General features: G+C 46.3%; 2 protein-coding genes across 2 annotated transcripts in view; one reads left to right on the plus strand and one right to left on the minus strand.

Moving 5' to 3' along the window:
* The window catches only part of MAPKAPK3 (MAPK activated protein kinase 3), a 93,831-nt gene that overhangs the window by 14,516 nt on the left and 57,241 nt on the right, over nucleotides 1-22,074 (plus strand). The gene's annotated exons all lie outside the window — the stretch shown is intronic.
* CISH (cytokine inducible SH2 containing protein) lies at nucleotides 11,260-20,550 on the minus strand. Its single transcript, XM_074602648.1, has 3 exons — nucleotides 19,651-20,550; nucleotides 14,888-15,114; nucleotides 11,260-14,377 (listed from the first exon to the last, which is right to left on the minus strand). Exons 1-3 carry the CDS (start codon nucleotides 19,695-19,697, stop codon nucleotides 13,875-13,877), a joined length of 777 nt encoding a protein of 258 aa, XP_074458749.1. The 5' UTR covers nucleotides 19,698-20,550; the 3' UTR covers nucleotides 11,260-13,874.

The following is a 22,074-nucleotide window of genomic DNA, read 5'->3' on the forward strand; positions in this document are numbered from 1 at the left end:
CACTTCTGGGCTGATCTGGTGGTAGGGCCTGCTCTCATCTTTTTGGATCAGTGTCATCCCACAGATGTTCTGGTATTTACAGAGTCACTTCAAGCTTGTATCTTCTTTTATTTGCACCAAATGCCTTTTGCCTAGTGTTTGAGGGCATTCAGGGAAGAAGGAAAAAAATACCACCTTACAGCAGAGGCCTACGGGAATTAAAATTAAATGTACAATCTGCCTGTGCTACAATCTGGAAATAAGACAGCAGTGGAAAGGAAAGACGTGGAAGTTGCTGTCCCCCCCAGCTTGCTTGCCTTTGAGTGCAGAGAGCAGCCTGCTCTGGGTGCAGCCTGAGACGTGAGCAAGGAGGGTGCTGCCGGACTGAAACTGCTGTGTAGGAAAATGCGTTCACCTGCTTTGCATGAGAGCAGACTTGATTGCTGGGTGCTGCCCAGCGGGAAGACAGCAAACCTTTGGAGCCAACGGCTTCAACTGCCTCGAGTTCAGGAGCTTGTCTTTATCAAGAAGTCAGAGTGCGCTAAGCCAGCGCATGGATTTGTAGTGTGCTTGCTGCTCTCTGTGTACTCGTGATGTCTTCCAAGAAGTTGATTTTATGTAATTTAATAACTCGCTGAAGTAATTTAATTACCTTGTGTCTGAAACTGAGACCGGAACCATGGGGAAATCGGGGTACTCTGACGGTGCAGAGTTATGCCGTCCTCCTGCAGATTGTGCCGGGCTCTGGGCATGACAAAACTATTGCCATGAAAAGTAACCCACTCAGGGCTTATTCCCACTCCTGTAGTGTAGGGTGAGCGTCATCTCAGACTGCAGGCTCTCTTGGCACTAAGATCTAAATTGTTTTCTTGCCTGCATAGGTGGTTCTTCAAAGTTCAAGTAGAAGAAAGAAGCACGCTGCTGTTGATGTTACACTTGATCTGCGGATGGGTCCTGCTCAACCAGCAGCAAATTTATTTGTTTTAGAGCAGAGTTTTAACTCTGCTTCTTGGCTAATGAAAAGGTCAGAAATGGCTCTGCTTTTGTTTCCCACCCTAGGATGCATGAGCAGCCCAGTAATGTGAGTTTCCCCCACTGGCTCCTCCATTCCCACATCAAAGACTTTTCTTAGGCTGTCTGCAGTCACTGCTGCAGGTAGTGGGTGTGACACCTCTTTCACACACACTTCCATAGCTTGGGTCACTTAACTGGGCGCTGCACCTCCCAATATGGGAGAAAATCAAGTCCAAAGTATTGTGCATAGGTTACAAAATATTAATGCACCATATGGAAGAGGCAAAAAGTACTTTGCTGAGCAGGGGAGGTTGAGTAGAATTAGAAAATAATCTTTCCAAGCTCCTTTGGTCTGTTTTGGAGACTCAAAAAAATAAATGTACACATAACAAAAGTACTTGACATTTAACAGCACAGGGAAATGAAACTAATCAGTTACGGTGCATGAAGATAGCAGGAGGGAAATGCTCTTTTGTAGTTGGTTTCTTTCCAAGCAAATCATCTTAGTCATCTTCTGTCAAGCAAAACCAGGGTGGAATAGGTGTTTGTCATAAGGAGGGTGTAGCTAGATGTGATTAGTAACAGAATCCAACTTTCCATTAAAAGCTTAGTAGCTGATGTGGGGAGTCAGACCTGTTCAGGTACTCTAATGTTACCCTGCTCCTGCTAAACCAGAGCGAGTTTCCAAAGAGCAGCTGTGCTGGATCGCAGGCAGCAGCGAGCTCCCCGCCGCCACGGGAGAGGGTGTCTGTCGTCAGCACCCCGGCGGGCAGAGCGCTTGGGTTTGTGCAAGACCAGTGAAAATACAGGGTGGGAGCGCTCGGATGAGACGTCAAGTCGGAGGGTTTCCCATTAGAGAGGGGAAGGACCAAGGGAAGACCTTATGTGGTTAGGAGCCCAAGAGACGGCTTTACTTCCCGACCTTACAAAGCCGGGCTTAGAAATGTGGGTTTTTAATCTGCATGGGGATATGCGGTTGATTGCCCCAGGGACAAGAAAAAAGATTTAGTTAAGTCACTTATGCTTTCCTTTGTTGTCCCACCAATCTGATGGAGTTGTCTCTTCTCTGGCAGCGCTGGGAAGAAGGGAGGTTGGGCCACTTACAAATAGCTCTTGCTCAGATTTGAGGCAGCAATTGCAGAGGGCAAGAAAAAGTCACCTTTGTACAGAATAGCTTTGGGCCTGACTTTCTTTTTGTTAAGGTTACTTGTATCGGTTTGACCTCAGCGGAGGCGGCAGCGCCGAGTACCAGCCCCTTTTGTGCGCTGGCCGTAATCATTTCTCCAGAATTGTTTTTGAGGTTGTTTTTAAATTGCACTGCGGGAGACTCTTCAGGCTTGGGTAGAGCCACATTAATTTTGGTGACAGGCGTTCTGCCCATTGTTTGTAAAGGGCATTCCCGTTGCGGCGGTTCCCAGCCGGGCGCGTGGCCTGAGGCTCCGGGCGAGGATTTGAGTTGAGGTTTTAGGTCGGAGAAGGAAGGTCCGGGTGACCTGAGCCGGGGTCGGTCCCCCGCGCCCCCCGCCCAGGGGAGCTCCACGGGCAGCCCTTGTCTCTGCGCCGCCGACCCAACGGACGTGTCAGCCCTGGGGTACAGGCATGAGTCGAGCACATCCCCTGCTCTTGGGTTGCTCAAAGGGTTTTCAGTAAGGTGCAGAGGATTACTTGTAGCTTAGGATAGCGCTAGGAACTGCCTGATAGCTAGAATAACCGGTTTGAGTGAACACAGCTACGGTCGGTCTGTTTTGAATTTGACATTGAAGGAATGACCTACTTTCTGCAGGGAGAGCTGTCATTTTAAAACAGATGTGAAATTGTTACTTGGTAACTGTGTAGGGTTTGAAGTACCTCTAATAGTCCCACTTTGTCCTCAGCTGCTGAATTTTGTAGCTGGCTTTGTGTGTCTCAAGGTCAGGCTGGTCACCACTGATGATTTTGTATCGCTCGGGTATTTTCTGATGATGTGGAAAGCAGATCACCAGTACAGGGAACAGAAAGGAGGAATGACATGAAAACTCCGCTCATCCAGGCACTTCTGTCAAGTGCCGTGTAGGAGATGTACATTCAGTCCCGGTGGCCTCAGCCTGTTAGCTCCTGCCTCCCCACTGGAGGCCACAGAGGTGACACACAAAGCCCAGCATCTCTCTGCCTTAGAGGAACAAAAGAGGAAACTTCCTTTATCTGCCAATTTTCCTTATGTTCCCTGAGTGTGCACGTTGTTCAACTGGGAAAGGAGAAAAAGGGAAAAAAAAAAAAAAAAAAAGCTGCTGATGTTTATAGATTTAAATAATCAAATTTAAAAAACCCACAAATATCCAGAGACTTTCCTGTGCAGATTGTTGATGTCTTTGCCACTTCGCTATACTGACTCCATCGCTTTGACTATTTACGGGTTTGTTAGTATCCGTGCACCACTGTCCTTTTCCTTGTTGCTCTTACAAAATATCACAGCCGTGGTTCTTTCAGGATACGGGGGCAAGTTAAGAGGTTCGTGTCCTTGGAGTAAGACTTCAGAACACATTTTGTATTGTTTTTTAGCAGAATCATCTCGGCATACGTTCTGATCCTGAGGTTTAGAAACTGGGGCTGGAAGCTGAAGCGAATCTGTGTGAACGATATTTGATCACCAGTGTTCTTCACACAAACACACGTGTATGATTTGGGGGGGGCCTTCCACAGTACTGAGCTGGGCTCTTTCTTTGGCAGTGGTTCCAGCTGGCATGAAGGACAGAGATGATAAAGGGACTGGTTTTTCCCCTTTTCCTTTGGTTAATACCATAACATATAAATCTCATTTGACTTCATCTCCCTTTGCATCAAAAAGCCATCTCTACGAGACAAAAAATACATGAAAAATCAGTGTTCCCTGACATAATTTGAAGTGCTTCCTTTTGTAGGCTTTAATCATCAATTGCCTCCAAAACACCACTGCTGTAAGGATTATATCAGCCATAGGAAGGTCTGAGGGCAAGGGTAAAAAAAAAAATAATTCCTTCATACTTTTGTTTCCTGTGATTTTCCTGTCATTTGAAGTACTCATCTTAGAAAGCAAACATACTGGAACAGCAAGGCATAGGGAATATTTATATCTCTGTAGCTGGTCAAGGTGAGGAGTGTTGACCTCAGCTGCTACGTCATCCAGTATTTGTTGGGTCGTTACCTGAGATAGCTGGCTACCTAGAATCCACCAGTGTCTGTAACACGTTCCCTTTCCATAAAGTCATTTGTTTTGTCAATAACTGCAGAGAGAATTTTGAGACCTTTCCGTTTCTGCTCCAGTAAGAATTAATGATGCTACCTATAGGGATCGCTATGGGATATATAGCGTTTGCTGTAAGCCTTTGGGGTTTTAATTCCACCTAAGTAATGGGCTGAAGAGGGATGCTGGGTGCTGCTGCTGGGGGAGTGGGAAGAGATAATTAAGAAACAGTTCCTTTGACAGTTACCTATTTCCCTTAACCCAAGCGTAAGAAGAGAATGTTTCTTTTGGCTCACAGGAAAAGGATTAAGAAGCTCTTTGACAGAGTATTGCTCTTCCATCAGCTAATTCCTCTAAGAAGAGCTAAGACAAAGGAGGCAATTATTAGCGTGATAACAGGCCAAAAGGAAAATAAAAGATAAACTGCAAAATCAACATACAAAATCCTGCTTATTGCCTCCCGCAAATGGGGTAAGAAGCATAAGCAAGATGATATATTTATTTTTATTGTTTATTAGTCAAGTAGGACTGGATTGAGAATGTGTGGCAGGAGTTATCTGATTGTATTATAGAGTGGACCGTCTGTTTCTGAACTCACCTCTCTTCCCATCCAAGACTGAGTATAGTAATTCCCCTTCCAGTAGTTGTGATGGAAACCGTAATTTAAATGAAGAAGTAATAACAACATGATGCTCAATGCATATTTTCTGTCAAAATCTGCTAGTACAATTCTATGTTAGGAAACAACAGTAGCCAGCATGGGACATTTTCACTGACTACACAAGTCCATGTCACGCTGTGATGTGACACCAAGGTGAGTTATTTTGGTTTTGGCTGTGTGCCTGATTTGACTGGTTTGTGTAATAAAGCTCATCTTTTCAGGTAAGACAGGCTGTACTATACAGACAGCCAGTAGAGAGCTAAGGGACGTAAACAGTAATAACCTTCAGGTACCTTCTTCACACAGCACATCCGAACAAGAGGGACCCGCGTGCTAGGAGTGTGCGGATCTGGCTTCCTCCCTGCCTGACGCATGGATTGGCAAAGCAGGGTGAAATCCTGCCCTTAACCCAGAGCCAAGCTAGAAGGTTATAGGCAGCCTGGGGGTGCACGAGTATGTCAGTCGGAAAATAGTGTGGATGAAGAGAGATGGACTGAGCGGAGGAGCAGGCAGCTGTAGGAGTGGCACGCCAGTCCGGTTTGTCTCATCTGACTGGTCTACACTGCAAGTGGAAAGTGCAGCTACTCACTTTGGTACAGAATCAAGGACTTCTGCAGCAGAGTGTTTCCCCACTACCCTAATGACCAAACCCTAGTTTTCAGTATCCTGAGGCACTGAGGTCATTAAACGTTTGCACACGCTTGCTGCTTGTGCATACCCCTGAGTCAGCAGCCTGGCAGGTCACACCGACCCTGCTCCTCCCTCCTAAGGATCTGGTCAGGAAGATCCAAGGTTTTGGATGCACAGGAAAGCCTTCAATCTCCTATATTCTTGGAAAGAAAAGAGTGATACGGAGCCTGCATATTGGCCCCATATGGGGACCATTCAGCCCCCAGCTGATCCGGCACGTTCCAGCAGTCTTGCAGTGCTATTCTGTGTGTGCTCTTTCCAAAATGCTGCCCAGCGCCTCTCAGCCAAGGTGACTTTCATAACACAGCACTGGAGGGAGAGAATTAAAGAGGGGTGACTTGCAAAGAGTCTTAAAAGAATGTAAGGAGTATTCCAAACACAAAGGCTGAGAAGAGAGGGAGGTATTTTCAAAAAGAGTTACAGAGATTTTCCAAAAAGTTCCCTGGAAATAATATTAGGTCATGTTTTAGGCTTTTTCAGATTTACATTTTAATCATAACAACACCTTTTATTACCACTTAACACTTTCAGACATGTGCAAACACATAGCATGTGCGCTGTGCAACATGTTTGATATTTACAGGCTCGGAGGTAGAGTTTTGAACTCTGCCTCGGCAGCGTTTGGCAATGACTGCGATGACACTTGCATGATGGGAGGAATCATGGCCAAGTTGGGTAACTTCTGACAAGTATAAACACAGCTCTGCCTTCTGTAAACTAGATTTCAAGCCATATTGCTGTTCTAGGGAAGAGACAGTCCTGCCGTTAGACTATGCAGTCTCTCCGATCAGCTTTTAAATCGCGCTCCCGGTTTGCATTGAGTGACCCTCTGAAGAATAAGCAGCAAGGGACAGTTGGATGGGTCGGGCGTCCCAGGAGCTTAGCCCTGGGTCTTACGGACTCTTTGTCACAAATGAAACCTAGATCTGTTGTTTTTAGGGGTTGTCATCACTGAAAGCTCTGTCTTAGCCAATGTGAAATTAGTTAGCTGAGATCAATCCATGTTTGTCTGCTCAGTTTTCTATGGAGTAATGTTTACATCCCAAAGCTGCATTGCAAATGTCCTGACTGGCATATTTGTAGGTGGATTCAAGTGAAGCCAGAACTTAACTGTACAATGCACGATGAGCTTTCCTTTTGCTTTTAAAAAATAAATGTCTGGGCTAGTGATTATGCATGCTGGTGAGGCAGTGTGTGCAGGGAAGTTTTTCTTGTATTAAGTAAGCCGCACTTCAGTGTTACCATTTCCTTTAATGACAAATTCATGTCAGAATTACCCCAGGGATAAAATCCTTGTCTGAAAACTAGGAACACTAAGTGGTCCAAATTCAGCCCTGAAGTAAATGAATTCCCATCACTCAATGGGCAACGAAGCTGGATGTTGCCCGTTTTGTTTTACAGGTTTCCTAGGCAGGGCTGTTTCAATAAGAGCAGCACTTCTCCGACAGCCGCAATTGGGAAAGTTGCAGCGTATCTTCTAGATGAAGGCATCACATGATGGCGTTACGCAGAGTGCTGGGCGTCAGTCCAAGAAACCCGAGTCCTGGCTGAGCTCTGCCACTGACTTTTGGTTGACCAGCTTTTCCTTTGTCCTTCCATCTGTCATATTTATATCATAGGTTTTTGAGAAATACCAAGTCTCTGATTATATGTTTGGGCAATCTAATGCTGCAGTAGCCAGTACTATTTCAAGTTTTTATTGTCACTGTAGTTGCATGGGGGTACATTAGAGCAAATGCCTTTCCTGGGTATATAGAGCGCTCTCTTAAAATAGATATTTTTACAGAAACTGACATTGTATTCATTTTTTCAACTCAAATCTGAGCTGATGCAAAGTGCAGTTACACTGCATTTGGGAAGTAACGGTATTCAGGAGAAAACCCTTGCCAGTAAGGTCTGAGAAAGAGGAGCAAAAGGGTGAGAGCAGTTCCTGTTCGCAAAAGGAAACCCTCTTCTGCAAAGCTAGGCTGGTATGTCAGTACCAGCCGGTACTGGGAGCAGTTCTGACTGGGTCCTTTCCTCTGCTGGGGCGGCTGCTTTCTCTGGGGTCTGCTCTTTTCTATATTTAAATTATTCAAATGGTGATTTTGCAAGAATGCAGGACTAGCTCTATGTGGAGCTGGCCTGTGGGCCATCTAGCCCAACACGTCTCCAGCTGTGGCCACTACCACAGCTGAGTAAAAGGAGATTGCAAGGACTAAGCCACCAATGATTTGCAGTAAAATCTCCTTTTTCGTTGAGTCCCATCTTTAATGGATATCAGCTAAAGTTCTGAAGCTTTGTTGTATTCCCTCCCCTTTCCCAGTCCAAAAGCCCTCTAAATTATTATGTTAAAGCATAACATGATGTTGGGTTATTGTGTAAAACCCAAACCGTATTTTACTCACAGGAATCCTTTTCATAGTTTCCTTTTGAAGTTTATTGCCTAGGCTAACAGTGAAGCTGTTCGTTAGAACGATTTTTCTTCTGCCTGGTCTACATTTTGCCTACCAGCAGCCTCTTCCTTTGAACAATATCACCTTTTTCAAGTTAAAAAAAAAAAATTCCTGCTAAAATTTGGAAGAGAAGGTTTGTGTGCACTCATCCGTCTATGTCATGTGAATACTGAAAACCTCTAATCTAATTTTATTCGTAGGCCCACTTTGTCATTTGTCTTTAAACTTTTTTTCTGATGTATAGCAGCGGCGATGATGGGTGCCTGGCTGTGTTGCAGCACTGTGCCTGCTCCCGACGGCCACTTGCCTTACGCGTTCGTGCAGCGCGTAGCAGAAGCCACACGATCGTTGTGTTTCTCAGGAGGAGTAAGTGGCAGCTCAGAGTGGGGTTCGCATGAGGCAGCATTAGCCTCCAGATAAAACCATGCCCCTACGCGTTCCTGTTCCCTGACACTCTGGCACCTGTGATTATAAAAAAAAATTAAATGGGCAGGACTGGGTGTGGGCAGAAATTGTGGGCAGAAATTAGTCGGAGTCTGAACGTGTTATCAATGCACTTAGCAACTGCATAGCCCTCTTTTTGCTATCACACTGTTGGGCAATACTGGCAGGACTGGGTTCCCTTGTACTCCCTCTTAAAAATGCAATGCTAGGTTGCTGTGAACAGAGAAAGGCAAAAGGGTGAGCTTTTCTGCCGAAGGACAGGGCTGATCTCTTTAAATAGTATCTCTTTTTTACCTTTGGCTGGTTTGTTTCATAAGGAGCTGCCTCATCTGGTGTTTTTTCCTTTCATTTTCTCCTGTGAATGATAGGTGGGGTTCACTGAAAATGGGACGTGGATGTCGTGACAATGCTGATAGGAACTGAGTTGGAAGATGTTATTTGGCATCCAGAGTTGCTCTGGCACATCTTTACTGGGTATTGCTTTACGCTGTGCTCCAGACCTTTGGACTGCTGATGAGTTCAGGGGTGGGGAAAAGGATGGTGCATTTCCGTGAGGATTGCAAAAGTTTCAGGAGTCATTAGGGAGAGATGGGAAAGGACCGTGATAACTGGCTTCTGACAGGTTTGAACATGATTCGGCAGAGCAGAAGAGCCATACGTGCAGTGTTTTGCAGTTAATTTTGATTTTCATTTTCTTAATTTCATAGGTAGCAGTGGATAGACAATGGAATTTGGACCCTAATAGGTCAGTTGCTTGAAACACCTGACCACATAGGTTGTAAGAGAATTAAATACACTCTGCTGATTCACTTCGTTTCTTGCTGGTTCATCTGGCTTGGGCTAAGGGAAGTTGCGCACCCGAGAGTAGCTGGGGAAAGGAGTAAGATTTCAGTAAGTTTGAGAGGATACAAACATGTGCACATAAACGGGTTATTTTTTTCCTTGCATGTGTTGCTGTTTCAGAATGCTGATCATTTAAGACAGAAAATAATACCATATGTGCCTGACAAACTGCAGGGTATTTCTGGTGCGGCAGTGAGCCATGGTAGCATGGTTTCTGTCAGGGACTGGGATTTCTATTCCCGGTCCTTTCAATCTGCTTGTTAGACTCAGTGAGGGCTCCACGTCCAAGTGTCTATCTGCAGTCAGAATCTGAAAAGCAAGAGAGAATCCAACCAAATTGTCCTGCATTGGCTTAGCAAACTGTACAGGTGTCACCCGGAGAGGTGTTGCAGCTGTACTTCAGAGATTGTAAAGGTCAGTCTGCATTTCCACGAATGCTCCCGTTTCCAGCGATGTGGAACTCAATTGCACGGAGGTTTGGCGCAGGAGTTCTCAGAACTTGAACCTGTTTGCTTTAACAAAATGTGCTGAAGATGCAGGAGTGGGAGTCGTTAAGATAACAGCCGATGCAGTAAAACCGTGTGTGACTGCAGTTATGTGTTGGCTTGACTCACGCCAATCCTTTCTGCCTTCAGTCTGCAGAAAGGGAGCTGCAGGGTTTCATATATGTAGCTAGGGGAAGAGTTTAGTCCAGCTAAGAAATTAAGAAATTACATAATAACGTGTCAGAAATACTGCATCTTTCTTTTCAGTATTTTACAAGGTTTTCAGAGTTCCCTTTTAAAGATGGATACAGCTTTTCCTTCCTTTTGTTTTCATTTTTCCACTTACTTTGATTGTGTTTTGTTTCTACCCTGTCTAACTCGCTTTCCGCATTTCAAGCACAACCAAGAGGGATGTGATTGTTTTTGTTTAACAACTTGAACTTGAGCAGATTATTCATTGCCAGCGTTTCCTGGTTGGTGTGCAGTGGAAATCTACCCACCGTTGATGAGGTTGTGGAAACAATGTTTGGTGGTGAATGCCAGTCCCATGGCTGGCACGGAAGGGACAGCACGTGCTTTAGGAATACTTCAAAGCAGTAGCTTGAACTTTGAAGCCAGTGGATTCAGAAAGGGAGAATGATGGAGAGGAACTAGTTGAGCTTCTGTTTTTTTTCTGAGCGTGTGTTATTGTTTCCAGTGGTTGAGAACACGCTGTGCCTTGCTTCGGGCAGGATGGGGGGACTGTGGCATGAGCATCTCTCCTGGGGAGCGAGTGCAAAGCGGCCACAGTGGAGTCGTGTGCCAGCAATGGGGTTCCCCCAGTGTATTCCCTGCATTTCGTGGAGGCGGGACAGATGAGGTGGCCTCTGTCTCCGTCTGACATCACGGGGCAGATCCAGCTCCCCAGTGGTTTCCCCGCCTGCTGCCTGGCACGTGAGGTGATGAGAAGGGGAAAGGGTGCTGGGCCAGGCTGCAAAGATGGGGAGACTGAGGCCCAGCGGCAGCAGAACTTGGGGAAAAAGCTGTTGGTGGGAGTCCCGCAGCCCGAGCATGGTCTGCCTTTCACAAACTCATCTTTCAACACTACCACGAGCAGAATTTTTCTTTGGGGCCAACTTGAAGCCTGCTGTAAACAAGTGGCCAAACTTCCAGTTACTTTCCATCTCCTTTCCCTTAGACTGTAATGGTTTTCTATGGCACACAGAAGCAATGCAAAAATCATTCCTGTGTTTTTCTACATCATTAAAGAATGTTCCGTCAGCCCTTCGTAACTTGGGACTTGGGGTCTGCCACTGCTCATCTGTGTGCGGTAGAAACCAGGCCCACACTGATGATGGTTTTGGTGTTAACTCTCTCAGTATCCAAAAGACTTTTCTTTGTTTTAAAGGTTTTTGTGTCTTGTTTGAAAAAAAAAATGGTGAAGAATTTGTCTGATCTTCTTGGGGAGGATTTCTGTGAATAGAATATGAATGAATCCATTTGGATTTTACCAAAGACTTCTACATCGAGTGGCTTTAAAATATATTTAAAATGTTTATTTAAAATCCAAGTCAAATGATTTTTAACAAACTTTCTCAAGATAGAAGAAACTGACTTTTTGGAGTAACTGTATTGTTTATTCTTTGTATTGCAGTAGCACCTAGAGAACCCTATTGTGCTAGATGCGGAACAAACATATAACAGAGATGGTCCCTGCCCACATGAGCTTACAGCCTTCAGCTTGGCCTCTGCATCGTCCCGCTGGGGGATTAACCGGGCATCCCTTCTCCTTACATGCTTCTGACATTTTAGCTGGGCTCTCTTGGGGCACGAGGTCAAACCTGCAAGCTTGATTTCCTCATTACCCCCAACAGAGACAAGATCAAGTAGAAGGCAAGTTTCAGAGAGCTGAACACTTCCCAAACTGATTTTCACGTGCTGTAGGTACCAAGCCTGTGGCCGAGCCACGTGGGCTTCCTGAGATCACTGCTGCTCTTTGAAGAGCTGTGGTTTCCCTGTTCCCAGTGTCCTCAGGCAGATCGAGGTGTTTGGATAAAAGGAAGCCTTTTCAGTGGTTTATGGTTTATATTACTTAAAAAAAAAAAGGTTTATTTCTTGTTTTGCCTTCTAAGTTTTCATTCTCGTTCAGTACCTTCCCACGGTTGCTGCCATATGGGGCAAGGGGGAAGGATGTAATAAAAAGCAAACCTGACATCACACATGCACGCTGTCAATCATCAAAGTATCAAAAACAAAGCTTGCAAGAGCACAAACTTGTATAAATGTGGAGAGGGAAAAAAAAAAAAAAAGGACACTGCCTAAGCACATCAGGCCATCTTGTCCCTTTGGCAGCTTTAAGTTAGGGTGGAAGAAACTCCACTCATTTTTTGAGCTTGTCTCCTGGCTCACCATCCCATCCTTTTCCACATCCTCTCTCAACCCTCAGGTATAGCTGGGATTTGTCTCTTCTTACAGAGAGACAGTCCCAGGGAGGGATGAACGAGGAATCCTTCACATTGGTTCATGCTTTAACAAGTTATGGGGTCTTCGGGGCAAAAGAAGCCAAAAGATAAATTCTCTAGACCTGTCTGTTCCCTTCTCTGCTCTCACTCAGTGACATGGAGGGGCTCCGACAGGCTGGGAAGGTGATGGGATCATGCAAATGAAGAGGAAGGGAGAACTTCTCTGTCTATGCTTGGTTTTGGGCAGATCCCATCTGCTGTTTATCCCTTCTATCCACAAAGGAGCAAGGGAGAGCCATTGTGCTTCATTTGCAGGGACGTGAAAGGGATGGGGGGTGAGAACTATCCCAGAGCAAAAAATCTAATTAAGGGTAACAAACATGCCAGTGGGAGAAAGGGAGAGGAGAGGTCTGGACCTTGGCAAACAGAAAAGTTGAATTGTGGTTTCCAGTGTGTGCTAGAGCCTAGCTCTGATTGAAGCCACGTGGCTTGTGAATAATGCTGGCAGACACAGAGCAACTGGCAGTTTGGCGTTGTGTTAGCAGAGAGGAAGGACAGCTCTTTCTGCTGAGGTGCTTCTAATTCGTTACCCCCCAGAAATAAATAAATAAATATCCTGAAGCTGTATGTGTCACTGGTGCAGCTCAGCAGAGCTGTCTCTGAACCCCTGGTCCAGGAGACCCCGTTCTTGCCCCACGTCTCGCAAGACAAGGACAATGTCAGGGAACGGCACTTTCAAAACACAAGCCAAATGCAGAGCGCTCTGAAACCAAATCCTTCTGCCTGCAAATAAGAAAATTGGGTTTCTGATCACTTGTTTCTAAATATTTTGTCACAAACTTCCTTTGGAGATGGAGAAGATGAAAAAAATGGGATGAGTGCCCCCTGGCCCAAGCTCAATATCCAGAATCTCTGCTTAGAGCTCTCAAGGAAGAAGGGCTTCCTCAAAATCTCCTGTCCACAACCTATGATGCCGCATGCATCTCTGGGAGATGCACGAGCTGGTACCAATGTGCTTTGAGGTTACGATACCCAGCCCCCTGTAGCTAAGGAAGGAAAAAAAAATTCTTTACCTCTCTAGAGATGGGTCTAGATACAATCATCTGAGTCCTACATACCCCAGAAGTCTGGGGGAGCTTGGATGTGGACTCCTGTGACCTGTTACAGGGACAGGTTCAAACAGGTACTATTTGGATGTGAATCCAAATCCAAATTCCCACAGATTTTTGGCTGCCAGTTGGCTGGGAGCCTTTATTCTATCTCTAATTCCACAAAAAGAAAAAGAAACAAAAAAGAATAAAGTAAAAGGTGCTTTTAAAATACCATGAGGAGAGAAACTGCCATGGAAATAAATAGCAAAAATAACAATGTTAACAATTCCGGTCTCACAGAAACTCTGAAATTCAAGTAGTGTGCACATGCCTACAGCACTTTCTCACAGCCACTGTTGGCGCGGCCTGAGGTTCAGAGCTCAGATTGTGTCCCGTTGTTCACTGAAACAACCAACTCCTCCCTGGCGCTGGAATGGATTTAGAGAGAAGGGGAGAGGAAAGATGGATGCAGTCTCTGCTGATAACCAGGTCTTTACTGTGCCCACCTGATGCCTCGCTTTAGCGGGACAAAGACACAAAGTTCTCTTACTTCTGTCCCTGTCTGTCACGCCTGAGATATAATGGCCATGCTTCAGAGTTGGAAAGGGTATTGCTTCAAATAGTCCCCCATCCGCCTGGGTAGAGGGAGCTGGTCCACATCGGCTGTAGACTTGTTGATCCGTAGCCGGCACAGGTGCTGTAGACTGGGGATGTTGTCTTTGCGGCTGAGCGGCCGGATGAGTTTCAAGTGTACTGCAGCTGCTGCCATCTCTTTTTGCATGGGAGGTAGAGGAGACGGAGGCGGGTAAGGAGCCTCGTTCTTGCTTTCTGTTGTGCAGGACATGACATAATGCTGGATAAGACTGACCACATCTGGGAAGGCCAGGATGCGAGGTTTGGACAAGTAGTTGGAGTCTAGCCGGAACTTGCTGTCAGTGTATTCGATGCGGACGTTGGTGGGACCTCGATTTGTCTTGACAGAGAGTGTGAACAGGTAGCTGGGGTGGGTGCTGTCCCGTACCAGGAAGGTGCCCTCCGGCATCTTTTGGAGGTGCTGCTTGGCCTCACTGGCAGTGATAGATCCCCAGTACCAACCTGGAAAAGCATCCCAGAAGGAACTTGTTAGGGAAAAAACATATTAAAGGACTAGCAGTGTGTTTAGGGAAGCCTTGAAGCCTACTGGGTTCAGGGCTTGGAAAGTAACCAAGCCCAGGCTTGGTAAGACCTTCAGAAAGACTACGTCAAGGTCTAAGGGTTTCCTACCTACTCCTGTCATTGCTGTGCTGGGGCTTGGGACGGGGATGACTGACTTAACGCAGATACTGCGCTTTACAGAGAAAGAGGGCCCTTTTTGCATTTCTTTCTCCTGATTCAGTTATTAAAGACAAAGCTTTTGCTTACACTAGTAACAAATTACTTCATGATACAAGTTTGTAGAGACTGAAAATGCACTTGCTGTATCCACAAGAGTGAGCCATGGCTGTGACAGAACCAGGTTCCTATCCGAAGTGGGATCAGGAGATTCTTCCTGGAGCTCAGATTGCAGAGTTGGCTCCCTGCTCCCTGTAGCCTTCTGACCCCATGACTTTGTGAGTTGAGTCTTACCCGATTCTCGCAGGTAGGAGAAGGTTTTTGCAATGCAGAGAAGGTCTTCTTCAGGGTCTCGCGTCTGAGGTGGGTTGCTGTCTGGAACTGGAGCTGCGAAGGCAGGCGCGGACTCCTCCTGGAAGGCCATAACTGGGAGAGGCTGCATGATCGGCTCTGGCAAATCCACCGCAATGTCCCTGAGTGACAGTCTCCTGATCTTCTCCTCCGCCAGCAAAGGATGAGGTCTGAAATGAAGGGCATACTCTGCTATTTTTCCTTGCCTTGAAATAGGTTGCAGTGTCTGTTCAGTGCATGCTACGTTGTACTACAACACGTTACATTTTGTAAACAGATCCTCAATATGATTATCTTTCAAAGAGACAGAATCAAGGGGGGAAAAATTAAACAGCTAAAGATGAGACCTTAGAAACAGGGAGAATTGGCCTCTTTCACCTTGTAAAAGGTGGTCTATCTTGCAATTAAGGTTGATTTGAAACCTGATATTTTTAGATGTTATCTTTTAATATGCAGGTTCAGAAGCAATAAGGTTCATAGCAGCATTACAGCTTCACTTACATCATTACAATGTTAGAGCATTTCTTTTTCTGCCAGTGCGTTTGTTAGTCATTTACTGTAATATAATTAGAAGCAAAACTGGGAATAGCTCAGGTTTTGTCCTACCCACTTTCTGCTCAAGGTTGACCTGATCTTAATGTGTGCGTTCAAACGGAGGGTGAGCTGATCTTGTAGTAGAATAATGGGAATTCTTGTTTTAGCCAAGCCTCTGCACTACACAAACCCTAGCATTCAACGGCACAATGGAGACCTCAGTGCAACTGTAATCCCTGCGGGATTACAGCAGCAGGAGGTCCTGCCGTGGCTGGGCTGCTATGAACATTAATCCCTCTGTGGCCTAAAGAGAGCGTTAGTGGTCTCTTCAGGTTAGTTCAGCATCTAAGGGCAGTTTCAGGAAGCCTCTGGAGCTCTCATGGGCCATGGGTGCTCCTTCTCTGCACCATGGAGATTCCTAAAGGAAGGCAGAGCTCCAGGGGGAGGATGGATGTTGGGAGACAGGGAAGTCTTCATTCCCAGGCAATCTCCTGAGCAAAACCATTAGTTTCTGTCTTCTAGGCTCTTTGCCTTTGTGTGCCCTGTACTGCTGCACCTCCTGTGTTATATCCCCCACAGGCACTCACTTGCTTGAGACATTCTTTTAGACACTTAACATAAAAGATAGCTGAGCGTCCAGAGAAACACAACACAGTCCTCAACATGAGACTGTCACAGCACCATTGGAGCTGATGGGGATTGCAAAGGCAGCAGCCACCTCCTCCTGCATCACTGAAAAGAGAAGTGGAAGGACACTCTGAAGTCATAAGCGCTTCCCTTCCAGTCTTCCTCCTCTGTGCTGTATGGGAACACTCACACTTTAAGTACGTACAGAAATGTGTGGTAAATGATCTGCCCCTGGTCATGGCTGCACCCCACCTTCCCAAACTGCCAAATCTGAGGTATGGGACGGGAGCAGGAAGAAGATTTTGCAGGGAAAAGTAGAATAGAGATAACCTGACCAGTTCCATGACTCTGTATTTCTAATAAAACCACATAGATTTGGAGTAAGGTTTTTGTAAAAGCACTGGTAAAATTGAATTTACAGAGAGACGCTTCTTGCCCATGCAGTAAAAGGCAAAACCCCGCTATTCTTTTGGTATTTAGAAAAGAACATTCTTCCTTTTTCCATATGTCAAATCAGGACATATGAAGAAGGGTATCTACTTAGCATTCCTGGTATTTGATCCTCATTTCTTAATTTCTATTCATGGGTAGGAAACCAAACCTAATGAAAGTGATTGCTGGCCCTTATCGTCACCAGGTGCCCTTGATCACAGGGACTGCGTTTTCAGTGGCTTTCACAGAACAATGGGTCTGAATATACTTTTATACCTGGAGGTTGCTGTTGTAAAACCTCTGGGTTTTCTTTCAAGTCCCACCTGAGCGACATTTGTAGGTGTTGAGGGCTGCATTTTTAAAGATACTTGGATGTCTCCCTCGTAATGTCATGGTCTTCACAAATGTCTAGCTTCTTGGGGAAAGGAGATTCCTGACTCTCCATTTCCCCCCCTTTTGAGCAAGGAGGACCGTAAACCAGCCCCTTCACTGCACTAATAGTTCGCGCTGTGCAGAGGGTGTTACACAGCACCGCTGGCAGAGCATTCTCTCTCAGGTGCAGTCTTATACCAACTGTTCACTGAGCTGAAAATGGCTGTGACCAATGTTAAGTGAAATGAGTCCCGCACCGCTCGCTGCCCTCTCACTTGAATACTGCAGTCCAAATTCCAGATCTCTCTGAACTTATTTTCTCCTGGAAAATTTTTCTGGCCTACCTTTTGGGAAGGGTTTTGAACATGAAGAAAACTTTTCTCGTTCCTAGCATGGAACTAGTTTTTTTCTTCTTTTTATGTACCTACTTTGGAGAGGAAATTAGGAATTGGCTAAGAGGCTGGGAAGGAAGGGAGAGATAGCAAACCTTTGTGGGGAAACATACTCCTGTTTCAGTGCAGAAAGCAATTTCAAGGGCTGTACCAGTTCACAGTTCAGTCCTCCAAAAGACACATCAACTATGTGAATTTGTCAGTAGGTTTCTTTTATAGAGCCGCTGTGGTGGGTCTCTGAAGCGGAGCCCGTGTGCCTAAGATGAGGTTTGCCCTTGTGCCCACTCTCTGCTGCCTTACACTTTCTGCCACCTGAAGGTGAAGGAGCCCAAACCCCCTGCAGTCAGTGTGGAGATTCTTCCACTGCAGCCAGAGAAGGGCCGTGCCGATACTCTTCCTCTTTCCCTTCTGTATACCTTATGTCCCTCTCCCCCCTACAAAAAGTCCTAGCGCAGCTGAAGCCTCAAAGGAGCGTGGTGGGATTAGAAATTCTCATAGACTGGGAGGTGCTGGTGTCCGAAACAACTTTGTACATAGGTTGAAGAAAAAAGAGCTGCTGCTGTGACCAGAGCAGCTCCAGGCACAGGACAGGGAGAGCAGAGGGATCAGTGAGTAATGGCAAACTACAGCTTTTAATGCAAGTACGTTTGCAAGAGGGATAAGAAGCGTTTGCTGGGATAAGGACATGTTGAAAAAGATACGCTGACATGAAAAATTCAGCCCTTTAATGGGCAAAATAAGTGTTTGAAAATAATTAGTGCTTGTAAGAAAGAAAGTAGAGGAGAGACATGTGGAGGACCAGGACTGAACAGAGTAAAGCGTTAGTACAACAGCTGCAATGAGGAAGAAAACACATATATAAAATTTGGCATGTCTAGCCGGTAGTCTATGTGGAGTCTCCAGAGAAACAGCAAATGAACTTCCCTGTGCTCTGGCAATTAGTGTTTCAAAAAGACTTGGAAAGCCAAGAAAGTTCAAGAGAACTAGCTGTGTCTGGTATCATTTAGTGTTAGCTTTGCAGTTACTTTGCTGATAAGCTAAAACTTTGTAACACAGTACAAATAGTACAAGAAAAAGTGCGTTGAGCTGCTCTCCCTTCTATCAGCCACGTCCCAAGACTCCCGTGGGAGCTTGGTCTGAATAGGAGGCAGAGTAGGAGTCCAGGATATATGAAATCCTAGGGGATAATGGAAACTGAGCAATAGATGGTCATAAAAAAGATATTTAGAGACAACCATCTACACATCTGGCTACATAACAAGTTCTTAGTGGGTGAAGGGAAGCAGTAGCTCTGGTATGTTAACCCTGGAGAAAAGCTTCAGCTAAGGGTTTCACAAAGCCTAAGCTGAAAAATGAATTCCCTTTGCCGTGGCTGTAGGAACTGCAGCAGTAGCCCGACAACGAGAGCGAAAACAAACACACTTACTGAGTAGCAGGAATGTATTGGTAAGCATGAGCTCCGCTTGTCTGTGGAACAGATTTGGGCGGCGGGGCAATGGCAGAAAAATCCCCGTGCTTTACTCATTTAAAGCAGACAAGGCAAACGCGCTGCCTCTGAGGAAAATCCGCTGGGGGCAGGCGGGATGGGTAACACTGACATTGCGGCTCAGGCCAAAACCAGTGCTGACACTTTCCAAATATGCTGGATGATTCCTGCAGACCAGGTATTTACACACACTGATGACCTGAGCTGATCATAGAGACACTGAAGTCCCAACACACCAGTACTAGACACTGGTACCGGAGAAGGGACTTGGATGTTACCTGTTTTACTGAATAGAGATGGTGTAACTATATATATGCCCCCTGTGGCTTGTACAGAATGCTGCGTATGAGTAAGTCTGTACATACATTTAATCTTACCCATAAAAGCAATAGAAAACCAAAATTATGTGTTTAGCATAAATATTTACTTAGAAATAGACAAAAACATCTGAAGTCTGGGGAAGTTTTCCCCTGTAAGCAGTTTGTTTCCACTGGGACATTAGAGAACACCCACGGTCTCGGGCTTGTGTCCCCGCTGGTGCTGCACACACACCACTGAACAACACACTCTGAACTTTTACTAATTTTTACTCCCCCAAAGACTTTGAATACCATGTCGCTTTTCTGCAATAGAAAGCATGGAGATCAGGAACCCTTTACAGTCCATGATTTTTGGCCATGGAATCTAAAAAGCAGACAGATAGGACACACACGCAGAGCTCAGCACTCGGCTAGCATAAGTCATTCCCATTCCATTACAATCACACATGGCAACTCACACAAGCCGAAAAACCATCCCAGAGAATCTTACTAATCACAGTTATCGAACCACAGCTTTTAAAAGAAGGCTGCAAAGTATCTTACCCCTGAACACAGAGGATCATGTCACTCCTGGACCAAGGGAAAAGCATTAAGTCTTCAAGAAGGTGGGAAATGCTTTCTCCTCTTCTCTTTTTCTCGTCGTCTTCTTCTTTGCTTCCCAGAAGGAGCAAGCTAGTTCCAGCCTAAAGTGAGGGCTCACAGTAAGAGAAGGCTGGCGAGTCCCAGCAAAGCCCTTCCGCAGTAGGTTGAGTTTCACGCGCAGGAAAAGCCGAGCAGACGGAGGATCAGGCTGTCCGAGAAAGACTTTGCGGCTTGTTTAGCAACTTTGGCCAGGAAAATGTGTGCACACTGGGTGCTTTAGAAAATAATGTGTTCTTGTTCTGCTTTTTAAAAAACAACAACAAAAAGTTTTAAAAATAACCAGAGAAAAAGGGAAATTACATATATTTAAAGAGGAACTAATCTTCCTTCAGAGCAACCTTTTAGAAAAAAATATTCAGAGCACTCTGAAATAATAATAAATAGATACCAATAAATAATATCTCCCCGAATGCTAAGAGCCGGCAGAGCAGCGACCTGCTTTTTCACTGACTCCGGCAGTAATGAAGCTCCGAGGGGAAAAAAAAAAACAAAAAACCCAACCTACTAAGTAATCTTTTGTTTGCCCCTTTTAATCTGTTCCAGGAAGTGAGGGATTCCTGGAATCGCATTGTATTCGCATCACTCCGCCGGTATCAGCCACGCGGAAAAAAAAAAAAAAAAAAAAGGTATAAATAGATGTGTCCATAACGGCCGCCTTGATGTCAGCGCCGGGGGAGGGGAGCGGAGCCCTCCCGGGGCGGAGGGGAGGGCTGCGGGGCGCAGCCGGCCCTGCGGAGCCGCCGCCGCGGGCGTTCGCGGAAACGCCTTTGATCCATTTCCAAGAACTTTCCAGGAACGCGGGGCCGCCGCGGCGGGCGCTGCCAATGGGCGCCGCCGCCGCCGTCCGCCCGCCAATGGGCGCCGCCGCCCGCCGCCCGCCCGCCAATGGGCAACGCCCCCGCCCCGCCGCGGGCGGAGCGCGGAGGGGGGCGGAGGGGCGGGGAGCTCCCCCTGCGCCCCCCGCCAGCCCCGCCGGGGTGTCGGCCGGCCGCGGCGGGGAGCGGGCGACAGTCCCCGGGAGGAGCGGGTGCTGCCGTGTCTCGCTGGCCGGGAGGCGGAAATAAGGTTGTCACACTGGCCCCGTGTCTTGGTCACCTGGGAATCCCCTGGGAGTTGGGATTTCAGCTCGGCTGAGTCTCCTGGAAAAGGCTGCGCCGCCACCATTCTGTCCTGCGTTTATAGATCGTTGTCAAGTTAAAATTGGGTGACCCAGGAGGAAATATTTCAGTTCCTTTTAGGGTTATTGAACCTTTGATGTTTAAGCACTTTATAACAAAAGCTTGATTGTTCTTTTCCTGCCACGAGTTTCCACCTCTTCACATACCAGAGATGAGGGAGAAGGTGAGAGTGGGCTGCCTGTCATCTCCATTGAAGTACAATGAATATTTAAAAACTGGTAATCATTGTGCTGTTCGGAACCAAATTGGATGGGGCCGTGAGGGGAGGGGAAGGTGACGGTAAGGATAAGGTTAGAAGGATGTTCTCATGGGCAGGACACGAGCCTGAGAGCAGGAAGCCTATGTTCAGCTCCTGACTCAGCCTTCAACTCCCCGCTCTTTGATTTAGCAGCCGGTTAGCCTTTGCATGCTTCCATTCCTTGTCACTACTACATCAGGGACAGCACGGCAATGAGTGCTAGTAATAATACTGAGCTATTCAGAGAGAGAGGTGCTGCGGGCCATCTAAGTACCCAGAGGGATGGGTACTTAGATACCCCAGTTTGCTTCTGAAGACGGACTTCAGCCGACACTTCATCTGAATACATTAAATCCCCAGCAGGGGCGAGGGGAGAGCAGGGGAGAGTGGAATTTCAATCCTCACCCTTTCTGTGCACAGCAAGCGCTAGAGTCAGAAGGTATCGAAGGCTGTACCTTCGCCCTTCAGTTCTGGCACAGGGCTGCAGGGGGATGCCTGCAGGGATGCCTGCAGGCATGTGCTCCTTCCGATCTAAATTTGGCATTATTTAATGTTGGTGTTGCTGCAGCATGATGGATTTGAACAGAGCTGGACTAGAGGGTAGGAAGTGGCTGTTGTTTGCTGCAACCTGTAGTTAACCTGCACATTCAGAAGGTGTTTCATCTTCAGCCTTGGAGAGGACACTGAGATGATAGCTGTAGTGTGCCGTGAGGCAGGAGTGCTGCGGCCCAGCACAGACACTGAGCAGCTGTCTTTACATGGTTTTTTTTACTTAGAATTGGGCTCCATCTAGTGATCTTCTTCTGGAAAAGTCTTTGTGTGCAGGCAGCGTGCTGTCTGAGTAGCCATTTGTATCTCGGGAGCAGGAAATCTATGCTAAGGACTCTACAGTGGAAACATCACGTGCAG

Source organism: Larus michahellis, chromosome 10 (assembly GCF_964199755.1).
Source record: "Larus michahellis chromosome 10, bLarMic1.1, whole genome shotgun sequence".
NCBI lineage: Eukaryota > Metazoa > Chordata > Aves > Charadriiformes > Laridae > Larus > Larus michahellis.

Coding starts and splice junctions, on each gene's coding strand:
- CISH (XM_074602648.1), bottom strand. CDS start 19,697: ATGCTTTTCCCTTGGTCCAGGAGTGACATGATCCTCTGTGTTCAGGG. Junction 15,115..19,650: donor ATGATCCTCTGTGTTCAGGG/GTAAGATACTTT, acceptor CCTTCATTTCAG/ACCTCATCCTTTGCTGGCGG. Junction 14,378..14,887: donor CTCCTACCTGCGAGAATCGG/GTAAGACTCAAC, acceptor ATGCTTTTCCAG/GTTGGTACTGGGGATCTATC.